Below are 14271 nucleotides of genomic sequence, written 5' to 3'. Positions count from 1 at the left end.
AAGGAAGGAAGAAGCCATTGAGAGAAGGGAAAACTGTAAGCCTCCCAGACCTCTCTAGGACTTTAAATCATAGAGAAGTATCGGTGGCCATTAAAAGAAGGTCAAAATTTTAAAAATTAATTAAAAGAAAACAGGACTTTAAAAAATAGGAGAGCCAGTAGATATCATCACTAAAAGGTGAAATCTATTTGATTATATGTTTTGAATCAATTTTGGTGCAGTCCAGAAGAAAAAAGGAAAAACTTTTTAAAAGGGACAGAAAAGCTGCATTTTGAAGAAATTAAAACTTTAAAAAAATAATATCTGGACTTAGGATCCTTGGGGCTCATACAAAAAAGCATGGTCTAATCTGTAAGACAGTGTAACTAAAATTTGAATTTGTGAGGTCAACCTTGGAGCCTACTTAAGCAATGGGCAGGCATCACAGGCAGTGATGTCTGTGCAAAAATCAGGTGCAAAGTAGATTCGAACAAGGGCTGGGTCAGTTGAAGGAGCAAAAATGGCTAAATGGCAGGAAGCAATGGATGCTATGGAGGCAAGATTGGTAAAAATAATAAAGGAGTTACTAATAGAAAGTAAGAAGGAAATAAAAAAGGCATTGAATCCAATGCAGAAGTTAAAAAAAGAAATCAAAAAAGAAATTGAAGATCTAAGAAAAGATTCTCAAGCAGCGTTAAAGAAAGTTCAGGAGGTGGAAGAAAGAATAAACACAGTGGATTCCACTATTCAAAAAATGCAGGAGAAAGCATTACTACAAGACTGTAAACAAGATAGAACCATAATTTGGTATATGCTTTCAGCTGCACGGACATTATATGCACAGATGTGGAAGCAAGACAAAACACCAGAAAGGTGGCACTGGATTCTAAAAGTTATGCATTGGAGTGAAATGGACAAGCTTACAAGAATCTTAAAAGAATATGATTTAAAGAAGTTTAAAAATGAGTGGGGAAAATTTCAAAAATATGTTGAAAAACAATGGAATGTTAAAGGATATTTGGCGATTTTTGACAATGGTTGAACTCTAAAGGAATGATAAATGGATTATAGTCAAAAAGCGAGACTATGTGAATATTTTTTCTTTGTTCTTTTGATATGGACTAAAGGATTATTATGAAGATGGATTACAATTATAACATATGGGTTTTTTTCTTTCCTTTTCTCTTTTTCCTTTAAGATTTTTTTACGAAGATTCTTTAATAGATAATATTACCTTTTTTTAGCAATTTAATTAAAATACACTGCCGGGGGTCATGAAAAGGGGGGGAGGGGGAGAAAATGTAATGTATATGTATTAACTTTTTAATAACTGATGATAAGTATTATTACAATATATTACAGTATAATAAACTGTTTTAAACAAAAAGAAAAGTTAGTATTACAATAATGCAGTCAGAAGTTGGGGGATGTGAGGAGCTTGTTTTGATTTTATCAGATCAAAACCAAAATACCAATATCTTTTAACTATTTATTTTGAAAAAGCTCTTTTAATTATTCACTTTGAACCATAAGGATGGGGCAAAAAGCAGCACCTACAGTATAGCCCAGGGGTGTCAAACGTCCAGCCCAGGGGCCAAATCAGGCCCGTAGAAGGCTCTTATCAAGCCTGCAAGCAAGTCTGCTTCCTTTTCCCTCTCTCTTGCTTCCTTCAATTATCAGAGACTGCTAAATAAAATATTGCAAGAGTGCTAATCTTTTTAGCATGCTTTATTTTTTAAAAAAATTAAAAAATATTTTGTGTTCCAAGCCTAAATTGGTCTGACTGGTTTAACATCACTAATACTAAATGACTCCAGAGATGAAATGGCATATATGCAGTTCCAGATTACTCTGAGAGTCTGCAAACCCAGACAAATTCACTATGTGCAGCTCTGTACAGTACAAAGTGTAATACGATGGACAAGATATGATGTTGGATTTTTCAACTTCTATACCAAGATTTCAGTTGCCTGTGACTTTCACAAACTTTCAAGACTTTAATATAGAATTTCCAGCCTTATAAAGGGGCACTATCCTATAGACTCAGATCTTACTAATGGTTTTATGCAAGGCTTTTTTTGTAGCAGGAACTGCTTTGCATTTTAGGCCATACACCTGTGATGTTCTCAATCCTCCAAGAGGCTCTTATTACAAGGGCTACTGTAAGCTCTTGGAGGATTGGCTTACATCAGGGGTGTGTGGCCTAACATGCAAAGCAGTTCCTGCTACCCAAAAAAGCCCTGGTTCTATGCTCTGTATGTTAGGGTCAGAAATAAAGAAAACTGGAAGAAAGGGGCACATCTTCCCATTAGTTGAGAATGTATCCTTTTTATCCTGCCAGTGTAAAGTTATCATCATATTTACAGATGTGGGAAATCTTCAAAAGCTGTGTGTTTATCCTAGGTATTGCTTCCCATTTGGCCGACCAGAAGGCGCATTAAAAGCTACACTATCGCTCTTGGAAAGGGTAAGTATAAGGGTGCTGAAATCTGGTGAAGAAATCTAGTTATTATATTTGGCTCATTTCACTCAGTAGACTGTATATTAGTTTGAATTATATATTTGGGGTCAGAAGCATATTTCCCCCCGCATTACAATGACCAATTTCTCACTCACAATACGCCATTCTCACATTCCTCTTCTCAGCAGGGCTTTCTTCCGATTTCACGCTATCTGCCCTGGGGCTGCTGGTAGCATCGGTGTTTTCGCACAGCAAACAGAAACTGGTTTTTAACAGTTCGTGTTTGCTGTGCGAAAAAGCCAATGCCAGCTGCAGCTCCAGTGTGAAATTGGAAGGAAGTCCCACTGAGAAGAGGAACGTGAGAGTGGCATAAGATAAGAAGGAAATCGGTCAATGGCTCTGCATGATTCAAGGTGAAGAGTTGCCTCTTCTGTTGCAGTGCTGTGAACCTGTTAATGAAATGCACTTGTTGTTTTCTTGAGACGCATCTTATGGGTTGTTCTGCCTTTTGGCCAAGTGTTTCTAAGATTTCAAGTTCAAATTGAATAGCATTGGTAGCTGATGCTATGAAACCCTGACAGTATGAAACAACACTGTATTAGTTTGTACTGCTCTCTTGGGCTCTAATAGAACTGTAAGCTTTTGGAAATGTGGACCTGTTTTCCCCCCTTATGTTAATAGCTAATGGAAAGCTAACTCTAGCATTATATAATTCCTTCTAATCTTTTGGAAAATATAAGGATCAGCTGCATATACAGCTGGGGTTCTCAATATGGCATTTGTCAACACCTTTCCTGGCACCTCCCAAGTGTTTTTAGAAAGTGGGCAGGGCCAGATATGGCTTTTGCTAAGCAGGGCTTTTGATTGACCATTGGAAATCTGATTGGCTCCGCGGATTAAAAAAAAATTATTCTGTGACTGAGTTGTAGGGATGCAATTTTTAAAAAAGTGTTCTGTATAAAAGGCATACTTGCATCACCTTACTCCCTGACTACCTGTGTCAGAATTCCAAAGGTGTCCACAGGCTCAAAAAGTTCAAAAATTCCTGTTCTAAAGGCAAGATTTGGCTACATCAAATTCATCACCAAATTTACACAGTTACACTTCTGAAATTTGATCTTCTTTATAATTAGTCAAAAGCATATGCTGGTAAAGGTGGATTGGTCAACCATTCTGACTGTGACCCATATGAACTATAGATATATTCAGGACTCCATGTCCATGAGCTTTTTCACACAGCCTATGTATTCCGGTATGGAAGCTGGTCAGTTACTGAACAGTAACGGGTTTCTGCTGGCATTTCAGACAGACCCGACTCAGTAACTGGCTGCTACTGGAATACTCTCACCTTTTCACACAGCCCCACGGCTGTCCCGGTAGTGAGGCATGCCTGAGTCGTTACTAACAAAGAGCAGCTTCTTCCAGTTTTCAACCCCTCCTTCCGGGTTGAAATCGGTATGGAGCGCTGTGTGAAATGTCCAGTATCTAATCCGGTAGCAGTTTTCGCGCCCTTTTTTGCCCGCAGGCACACGATCTTTGGCTTTTTTTTTTTAACGTCGAGCTAAGATTGCTATAGTGCTATAGCGACGTATCACAATAACACCACCATAGACTGATGTTGCTAACCTAGCCTGATGTGCACCCATCCATGCCCACAGGCTATTGGCTGGAAAGTGACTTGTGCCAAGCTGCAGCAGGTATAAATGTCAGGGGGTGGAGCCACAGATTTCTGTGGGTTGTAGTTGGTGAGCGGATTGTCTGGTTTAATAGGTTGGTGAGTGGTTTGTCAGGAATTGTGAGGAGGATGAGTGGGTCAAGAGGTGTAGTTTGGAGTGAGCAGGATATTCTGGATCTCCTAGCAATATGGGGAGATGATGAAATCCAAAAAGTCTCAATACTGTTGTGATGGAAACCATGACTATTACAACAATAGAACTAATAGAACAATAGCCTTCCACACAAACCATCTGTCTCACCAATCACTGTTGGTCTGTTCTCCTGCTGAAACCTGCTGCCCTATGGGCAACCCCTCTCCAGGAGGCAACAACCCCCCCCCAAAAAAAAATGTGCCTCAGAGTCACCTACAAACCAATCTCATTCCCCTGACTCCTGTGTGGGCATGAAAGTGATAGCAACAGGTGACAGACCAATGCCTGGTGCCCTGATCTCCCGCTTGAACTGTATATCCAATGGGGCACCTGTTACCAAGTTTCAGTGGTGGCGATCTCTGGCATCTCAATGGAGCCCAGGCATCCTTATGGTGGTGCTGTTGTGATACATTGCTATAGCGATCTTAGCCTGATGTCCCCCCCCCCAAAAAAAAGCCGGAGATCGCGCACCAGCAGGCGAAAATGGCTGGTGCTGGTGGAAGCGAGATAAAAGCGGAACAGTGTGAAATGGCTCGGTTCAATCACAGAACCATAACGGGAAAAAAAACATGTGTCTGAAAACTCCCATCCCTGTCTCGGATTACTGCAAGGCGGCACAATACCGACTCCCTTCCGGTTTCCACTGGTAAGTGTGAAAAGGCCCTATGTCTTTCATCCCAGTATCTGAACATTCTAGAATTGTTACCAGAAGCATATCTTCAGCTTCTTTTTGCCTACTCCCTCATACAGTTTTGAAATGCAAGGAAGAAATTATAATTTCAGATGTGGGCTTTGGGGATCAAACCCTGTAGTTTCAGATGATTAAATGAATAAGTCTGTTGATGTCTGTTCTATCCAATAGGATATGAAGGGCATTGTGAGGGTAGGGGAAATTAAAAAAAAAACAATCAAGATGACACAACAAATCAGTGTTTCTTGTACAAAGGTTTTGATGAAAGACATAGTTACTCCAGTCCCCCAAGAGGAGGTAAAAGCCGTCATCCGTAAATGCTTAGAACAAGCTGCATTGATTAACTATACTCGACTATCAGAGTATGCCAAAATTGAAGGTAAGGTGATTTTATTTTTAAAATTAACATTTCAGTGAGAGGAATAGAGCTATATGTCTTTAAAAATCAGGGTATATCTTAACTGTTATTTTATTACAGGATAAATACATCTCTTAGGTGAAATATTTCCCTTTTTTAACAGGTAAAATTATCAGTTACTTTATAGGCAAGTACATATATTTGGCCAACAGTAAGCCATTCATATATGTCAGCATTTCAACAAGTGAAAAACTGAGAGCAACTTTGTTGTTTTTGGAGCTGAAAAGGGAAATGCAACAAATTGCTTGTGACAGTGAACTTCAAGGAACAAAGGATATAGCAGGAATTAAGAAATGTTTAATGTTACTCATTGATTTGTAAGTCAACTTAAAATGTTTTCCTGGGTAATGTTTTTCTGCCCTCCCTTTATGTATAGCAGATCCTGTCAAATCAGTTGGCCCTGCACTTGCATCAGATTTCATACTTGTCACTCTAAATTCACTACAGTGGATATTATTGACCTTTTACATTATGGAGGAATAACAGCTAGTGACCAGAGACACATGTAGCCATCAAAAAAGACATTTTAAAACTTGCTTGAAGATACACTTTTGGCAAGAGACTTAAACATACAGATCTTTACATCTTAATCGGTTTTCACTGCTACCTTGTTGGCTGCTCTGTAATAATTTGAAACTTAGTAAATGTCTTGCTGTGAGATGTAGAAATGGTATTGTGCACTGTATATTTTGATTGTTTGGTCACATGACAATGAAGCTTTACTAAAGCTGTGTTCTCATTCACTTAGAATAATACTATAGAAAACAATATCACCATTCAATTTCTTTTTCCCCCTAGTCCTTGCTTAGCAGAAGGACTGGATTATTGTGATATATCACATATTTCCAGGGTCTGTACATTATACACCTCCTCTGTTTTTCAGTGTCCCCCCTCCTCCATTGACAATGCAAATTGTGTACCAGTGGTAATGAATTCATTGTTATGCATCCAGTGAGAAATGCTTAAGAATTGGGCACTAAAAGGATGTTTATCAACTCTTGACTTGGTAATGAGTGATGAAAATAGAGAAGGAACGCAGGTCTCTTGAGCACTTTGCTATCAAGCATTTTACCAAAGTACTCTACTTCACAGAATGGTTTTAATTGGTGAACACCGTTAATAATTTCAGTGTTTAAATATACCCCATGAGGACATGGGTGAACTCCAGTTCAAACGCAGATTTGGCTTTTGTTGTGACACCCCCCCCCCCTTTTGAATGGACACTGGGTTCCCTAGGTCTCTGTATAACACTTACTAATTCTGTCGGTAAGCTTTGCTCTCTTCTTTCAGATATATCTATGCAAAAACAAACTTTATGATCTGTAAGTAAAAATGCATTCATTTCCCAAAATGTAGAACAGTTAGTCTGTACTTTCCTTTTGTGCCTCAATTCTTCTTGATTGTGTTAATTATCTGCCCTCTTTACGGCACTGTGACTTTTAGGTCTGGGAATACTTTGAAGCAACAAACCTTTGTTCAGTTTCCTTTTTTTTTTTTTTTAATTCCAGCTATTGTTTTCAGAGAAGTACTTCATCCCACACTACCTGCTCTCTTCTGCTTCTCTCCTTCCTTGTTCGTGGTTGGTGCAGCCACTTTTCTATGCTGCCTCTATAAAAAGTGGTTGCGTCAGTTTCAAAGCATGCTGGGATTGTTAATTCAAACAACCCAACATCCGCAAGCTGCATGCCTCAGGTTTTCTCTCATGAGCATAGTCCGCTCACTGTGAGTTCTGATTTTTTTTAAAATGACTATTGTCTGACCCATTTCTCCAGAGAAATCTATAATTCGGAAATGAAATGCCTCCTTCAGTCTAAGCAGCATGAGCACATGAAAATTAAGTTAAAGAATTAGCAGCAAGCCTGCTTGAGGCTATGTTTATGAAGAAATACCTGTGAAAGCCTTAGATACTGAAGGCTAAAATCCTTAGTATCTCGGAGCCTTGAATCAATAAAATTCTATTTTCTTCTGTTCATGACGTTCTGACCATTATATTCCTGCAAACAATTCAGAACAAACCTTTAGAATCATGGTCACAACCTCTTTTGTGACTCATGAGCATGCTGAATGGTTAATCCAGTAAACCTCCAATTTTAAATCTCCTTTTTTATTTTTATCCTCTGTGTATCCCAAAATACTCTACAGCTACTTTTCCTTTAAGCTAATGTAAAGTTTTCCTCTGACCTATGACCTATAACCTCTTTACCTCTGACCTAAGCCTCTTGCATGCCCAAATCCTCTTTTATAGGGAAAAAGAGAGAAATGTATGAGCATCCTGTCTTCTGCTTGGCCTCTCAAGTGATGGATTTAACCATTCGTGAGTACCTTCCACCCTGCTCTCCATGCTGTCTTCACTCTTTTTTCTGTTTTCATTACTTCAGTACAATCCAGAGCCAAACCAACTCACTTTCCTTGCTTCAAGTCTTTTAGCATTGGCTTGTCTGTTGCTTCTGTCTGTGAAAGTCCCAGTGTAAGAAATCCAGTCACTTTTTATCAGCCTAAAAACCAGGTTAGAAAAATTAAGCTGTATTTGTTTGTGACAAACTCCAATTTGTCTGTAAGTTTTTTTAGTTCTTTCTGTCTGTGACCTGAATGCATTTTTACTTTGCTTCTGTGTAACCTCAATTTGTAAACACTTGTCACTGGTACACAATAAAAAGGTAGCAGCTACACAGGGGGAGCAATGAGTTAGTGCCCAAAAAAGAAGACACTGGGAAAGAGCCACCCCTTTCTTTCCTTAATGTGCATACAATTTTTAAAGTTCTGTGTACAGGACCACAGAAAAATGTCCTTGCTATCCATTAGATCTTACATGTCTCTTGTCTGTTATCTTTTCAAGCAGAGTGCTCTCCTAAATTTTTAATACCAAGCTCTGAATCAGGCATTTTTCATATATTTGTTTATCAGTCTAATAGCTAGTGTGTGTTCTCAGAGCTTAAACTAACACCAACACTCTTCGTGCAACATTACATTTTACCTTGGCAGAAGAAGTCCTTTTTGATGATCCCCATGCTTCTGGGTGGTGGGAGAGATTGCACAGCTTTTTCTTTTTGAATGTCATATATCACACATAACTGGGGGGCATTTTGATCCACTTGCTCATTAATCCTGCATATCTGTTCTTGTTTCTCTCTCTCTCTTTTCTCCTTGTTGCTTTCTTTCTCTTTCATATAGAGAATCAAAAGGATGCAGGTGAACAACTGTATATGCATTATAAATTGCTAGGATTGTTGAGTTTTTATTGATCTTTGTTTTCCTTTTTGTAGCTCCTTAAGATGTGTACTCCTTATAAAGAGAGGCTGGAGTTGCAATAATACTTAAGGAGTTAATTTGTGCTGTCTTAACTCACATAACTGGTATTTTCCTTCTTAGCAGATCTAGTAGAATAGAAATAGAGTGCAACCTTACTAGGTGATAAGACACATCCTAATCAAAGAAAGTTGTTTAAAAAACAACTCTTTAAAAAACTCTCAAAACATTTACAATCTGGCTTTTTTTGTTTAAAGCATTGTTTAATAGCTAAACTAATTCTCATTTTTTTGTTTTTTGTATTTTCTGTTTAATGCCCTATGGGGAAGACTGGTTTTCTTGTTAATGTGTAACTAACACTACGGTCAGACAGAAGTCATGTTTGTTGTTACTCTGTTTGTAGTGTGGTGATGTAATAAAATTATAATACAGTTCAGATGAACCATTAAAATGCTGATGAAATTCTCAAAGACATGCCACTTTGTCATGACTTCTACTTATAAGAAATTTTCATTTGAAATTTCTTAAGATCTGAACTGTTAATTTTATTTTTATTCCTGAGTCTTTTATGTTTTGTGAAAGCAAATTGTCTGAACTTTGAACTTGGTTTTGTTTGGTTTTGGGGGGGGGGCATAGTTGAAACAATAGCAAATTCTGCTGGGGGCACATCAGGGCCATGCAGTGTGGCCCTGTATCTCTTTTATTTTTAATACAAGAATTCACAGAGCATTTACATTACTGTGAACTACTCCACACTGGAGTAGCCCAACTAAGCCTGCATCCATTTCTTGCTGGATATGGCACTATAGCAATTATTCATCTTTTGGACTGTCTCCACCCAGGAAAATCCTGTTGTAAATTATTCCTGTACCACAGTAATAACACACTATCCAGTGAGGTGTGGGTACAGCCTAAGATTAATGAGAATCTACCCAGTTAATTGATCAGTGAGTCATCCCCAAAGAAAGCCTAAAACAACTTAAGCAACCTACACTGCTCTTTGCATACATTGAGAAGCAGGCTGCACTAATTTGTAAGACATAACAAATACAGATCAAACACACCAGTACTAATGACTGCATGGAACTTACAAAAGAAATGTATTTTTGACTTTCAGTAGAGCTATGACACCAAATATTCTGTCCCTGCATGTTGCATGTGACTATTGATCCCTGGTGGGCCTATACATTTGGAGGATATTGTTTCATTTAAAAAGAATAATTTCAGTAGTTTTTAAGTACAGTTCTTGTGAAATACTAATGCACAACTACCCAAATAAAGTCACCATGATTTTCATTACGGTTATTTTTAACTTGCTGGAGAAGCACAAAATATCCTCTCCTTCAAGTTAATGATTTGCTGTTGGTGGCTTATACTGTGTTATAGTTGGTAGGTCAGAGTATTCTTTGTATATGTAGAGTTCTGATTTGGTTTGGTAAAAGAATGTATTCAGTCTGAAGGAGTCAGGAGTAGGAAGGTGTTGATTAGCGAGCTGCAAATGACAACCTGCATGTTAAATGAAGAAGGGAATTAAATATGGTGAAACAAATGATGAAGCTAAAATGTGGTTGTCTTATAGCAAAACCAGTAATCAATCCAGTACCTAATTGACTTTTGGCCACCTATCTGTTTTGAAAACAAGAAGTGGTCATTGCAACTTCTCACACCTTTAGTAATCAGGAAAAAGATGCATAAATTCCCATCACCAGTCCCCGTATTTGTAAAGCAGGGACTGAATATACGGATGTAGTGGGCATAGTAAACAGAGAAAGTAGGGGATGTGATCTCACACATCATGGAAGTCCTTGAGGTATAGAGAAAAAAAATCATAAAAGAAATACCCAGCCCAATTTTTAAAAACCCACAGAATCCAAGTGTATGTGTACATTCTGTCCTCATGATGGTTGTTGCCAGTAGAAAGCAGCACAGAATGTGAACTCACAGCTAGCCAGGGCTGGTAGTTATACTGAAGACAAACAGAGTGCCATTTGCTCCCGTCCAACTGTGGTACAAATAGGGGTGCCAGCTCTGGATTGGGAAATTCCTGGATATTTGGAGTCTGTCGACAGGGAAGGTGAATTTGGGAAGAAGAGGGACTTCAGTGGGCTATAATGCCATAGAGGTCAACTTCCAAAGTGGCCATTTTCTCCAGGGGAACTGATCTCTGTCATATGGAAATCAGTTCTAATTCCAAGAGATCTTCAGGCCCCACCTGGAGGCTGGCAGTCCTAGTGGTGGAATTGACTTCTAAGCCATATTTCCTGCCCCCAAAGAACTGTATGGAGACTTGCCCTCCCACAGCTTAAGGGATGGTGAGGGAAATGGTGTTGACTGAGGTTAAGCAACTGCAGAGGAGTCTCTGCCAGGTGGCAGCCTCTGAGGATTTACTCCTGTTGGGTCCTTCCCCCCTCATCTTTCCCACCTGTCTGCCAAGCAAGACAAGTCTCTGTAAGATTGCAGTCACATACCATACTACCAGAGTGTGTGCCATATGCTCACCTGCTCTGTGGAGTCACCAGAAGCCATCCCAAAGCAACATTTTTTTTAAAAAAAGTATCAGGACCAACCTAAATGTCACAAAATAGTAAGGACAAGCATCTGAGAGCCCCTCATTGTGTTTGAAGTTGAGTACCATACACGGAAAAGAGGAAAAGGTTTTCTAAAGTATGGTGGAAGAGCACAAAGTCTACAGATGGTTGCTTTCTTAAAATGGAGACCAAGAGCTGTTACAGTGTCTTAGAAACAAATTTCTGCAAAGCAGTTGCAGCTGGGCATCTGCCATGTAGCTGTGTGGCATGAGTATAGGCTGGAGAGAGGCGAAAAGGGGAGCTTAAGCAGGAGAAGAAAGGTAAAGAAGCAGTATTTGAGAACAAGGGTGAGAGGGAGGAAGGCAAGTGTGAACTGGAACCAATGCATTGGATGTTGTATACTGCCTCAGTCACAGTTCTCGGTCATAGCCCCACATACTTTACAGAATGTCTGTTGTAGGGAGGGGAAGGGGAAGGAGATGGTAAGCTGCTCTGAGACTTTGAGTGAAGGGCTGAGTATAAATCTTCTCTTTAAGAGCAGTGCCGGATTAAATCCTGTGGATGCCCCTAGGCAGTCGAAATCTTGGAGGGGCCCTTGCAAATTATCACAGAGTGCCTGCCCATGGCCCCCACTGCAGCCTGCAGGCACCTTCTTAAAAGCCCCTTTTACTAAGCTGCGGGGAGAGGCAGAGAGAGGCAAACTTGGCGACAACACCAGCAGCACCCACACCAGGCAAGTCAGACAAAGGGCAGCTCAGTTGCTAGCTGCTTGTGAAGGTTGGGAGGGCTGCAAGCAAGGGAAAATCTGGGGTGTGGGAGTCAGCCCGGGGCCCCTAAAGGCGTGGGGGCCCGCACGTCAGGGCCTACTTGGCCTAATTGTTAATCTGGCTCCGTTTAAGAGGCTATCCCAATAGGCTTCAAAGGAAGCAGGAGAGTAGGGAGGACTCAGGACTTTGCTTCTCAGTCTCTCTGCTAGGAGTGCAGGGCCCAGGGTTTTGGGGGGGGTTTGTAGCTGGAACTCCTTTGCATATTAGGCCACAAACCCCTGATGTAGCCAATCCTCCAAGAGCTTACAGTAGGCCCTGTACTAAGAGCCCTGTAAGCTCTTGGAGGATTGGCTACATCAGGGGTGTGTGACCTAACATGCAAAGGAGTTCCTGCTACAAAAAAAAGCCTTGGCAGGGCCTATTAAGAATATGCAGAACCAGGCCAGGACAACAGTGGCCTAGAGCTCTAGAAACAAGTTAGTTAAATTTTGTTATTCCTCAATTCCAGTAGTCAAGATACCTGCCCTATAGCTACTGTTAATGAAGAGGCCTTCCGCCAACCGGAACTGAGTGTTGTTTGCTTCACTACACAAAACAGGTAGGATAGAGAAGCAAAGAAAATGAGGGAGCAAGAGACAGTGAAGGAAGGAGAAGGGAAAATGACTGTTTGCTTGTTGATACCTTTCCTCAGAACCCAATACTCCACTTCAATTGAATTGGCACACTCACAGCTTACAGGCAAAAAAAAAAATGGTTTTGAATTATATTAATTTTTTTAAAAAATTGCATTCATTGGAGGCAGAGTCTCCCACCCCATGCAGTCTATAGTGTTAGGGTTGCCAAGTCCAATTCAAGAAATATCTGGGGACTTTGGGGGTGGAGCCAGGAGAGTTTGGGGGTGGAGCCAGGAGACATTAGGGGGGGAGCCAAGATCAAGGCCGTGACAAGCATAATTGAACTCCAAAGGGAGTTCTGGCCATCACATTTAAAGGGACGGCACACCTTTTCAATTCCTTCCTTCCATAGGAAATAATGAAGGATAGGGGCACCTTCTTTTGGGGCTCATAGAATTGGACCCCCTGGTCCAATCTTTTTGAAACTTGGGGGGTATTTTGGGGAGAGGCACTAGATACTATACTGAAAATTTGGTGCCTCTACCCCAAAAAACAGCCCCCCCCAGAGCCCCAGATACCCACGGATCAATTCTCCATGATTTTCTATGGGAATAAATCTCCATAAGAAATAATAGAGTTCCCAGCAGGCATTTCCCTCCCCTCCCCCCGCTTTCTGATGACCCTGAAGCGGGGGGAGGGCCTCTAAACCGGGGGAACCCCTGCCCCCACCTGGGGATTGGCAACCCTACTTCTCATATGTGCCTTTTATCTTGGCTCTAAGAATAGGGTTGCCAAGTCCAATTAAAGAAAAATCTGGGGAATTTGGGGGTGGAGCCAGGAGACTTTGGGGGTGGAGCCAGGAGACATTGGGGGTGGAGCCAGGAACAAGGATGTGACAAGCATAATTGAACTCCAAGGGAGTTCTGGCCATCACATTTAAAGGGACAGCATGCCTTTTTAAATGCCTTTCTTCCATAGGAAATAATTAAGGATAGGGGCACCATCTTTTGGGGCTCATAGAATTGGACCCTCTGGTCCAATATTTTTGAAACTTGGGGGGCATTTTGGGGAGAGGCACTAGCTGCTATACTAAAAATCTGGTGCCTATACCTCAAAAAAATAGCCCCCCCCCGAGCCCCCAATACCCATGGATCAATTCCCTATTATTCTCTATGGGAATCGTTCTCCATAGGGAATAATAGAGTGCCTAGTAGACATTTCCTTTCCCCCCCACGCTTTCTAGAGGGGGGGTGGGCCTCCATACCAGGGAATTCCCCCCTCCCTGCCCCCTCCCTCTCACACACACACACACAAACACTTACCGTACTTGGTCTTCTTCCAGCAGAATTTTCTGGCTGTGAAAAAGAAAGTAAGACTGCACAGGAAAAGAAAGGGAGGGGCCGTTCCTGTTTCCTGTGCAGCCTTAAAAACAGATCCCAAGCTGTAAAACATGATGCCTGCAGGTATGTTCTCTCTCACCCGCCCCCAGACTTTTTAAGAGCGGGGGAGGAGGCTGAAAATTCGGGAGTCCCCAGCCAGGGCGGGAGGGTTGGGAAGCCTATATAGTGTAAACTTTTTTCACAAGTCTCCACCTTTACAGTAGGACCTGAGGTGATGTGTTGTCCCTCAAGGTGGCTCGATGAAGCAGGGGTGAGGTGGTAGAAAGTCAGAGGAGGGAAAACTATATTTCTCACCTGTT

The 14271-nt window shown here is 40.9% G+C and overlaps 1 protein-coding gene across 20 annotated transcripts in view; it reads left to right on the top strand.

The window, feature by feature from the left end:
* Positions 1-14271, top strand: part of CADPS (calcium dependent secretion activator) — a 625900-nt gene that overhangs the window by 468506 nt on the left and 143123 nt on the right. For 7 of the 20 annotated variants that reach the window (XM_060239440.1, XM_060239435.1, XM_060239428.1 and 4 more), the window contains 2 exons: positions 2383-2446; positions 5255-5378. In XM_060239440.1, the coding sequence (XP_060095423.1) occupies positions 2383-2446; positions 5255-5378 (188 nt within the window). Of the gene's footprint in view, positions 1-2382; positions 2447-5254; positions 5379-7662; positions 7732-8588; positions 8607-14271 lie in introns of all 20 variants that reach the window. The other 13 variants (XM_060239432.1, XM_060239433.1, XM_060239424.1 and 10 more) reach the window with 3 other exon arrangements.

Source organism: Heteronotia binoei, chromosome 5 (genome assembly GCF_032191835.1).
Source record: "Heteronotia binoei isolate CCM8104 ecotype False Entrance Well chromosome 5, APGP_CSIRO_Hbin_v1, whole genome shotgun sequence".
Lineage (NCBI taxonomy): Eukaryota > Metazoa > Chordata > Lepidosauria > Squamata > Gekkonidae > Heteronotia > Heteronotia binoei.
Note: the sequence above shows the minus strand (reverse complement) of the source record. Positions and strands in the feature narration are given on the sequence as shown.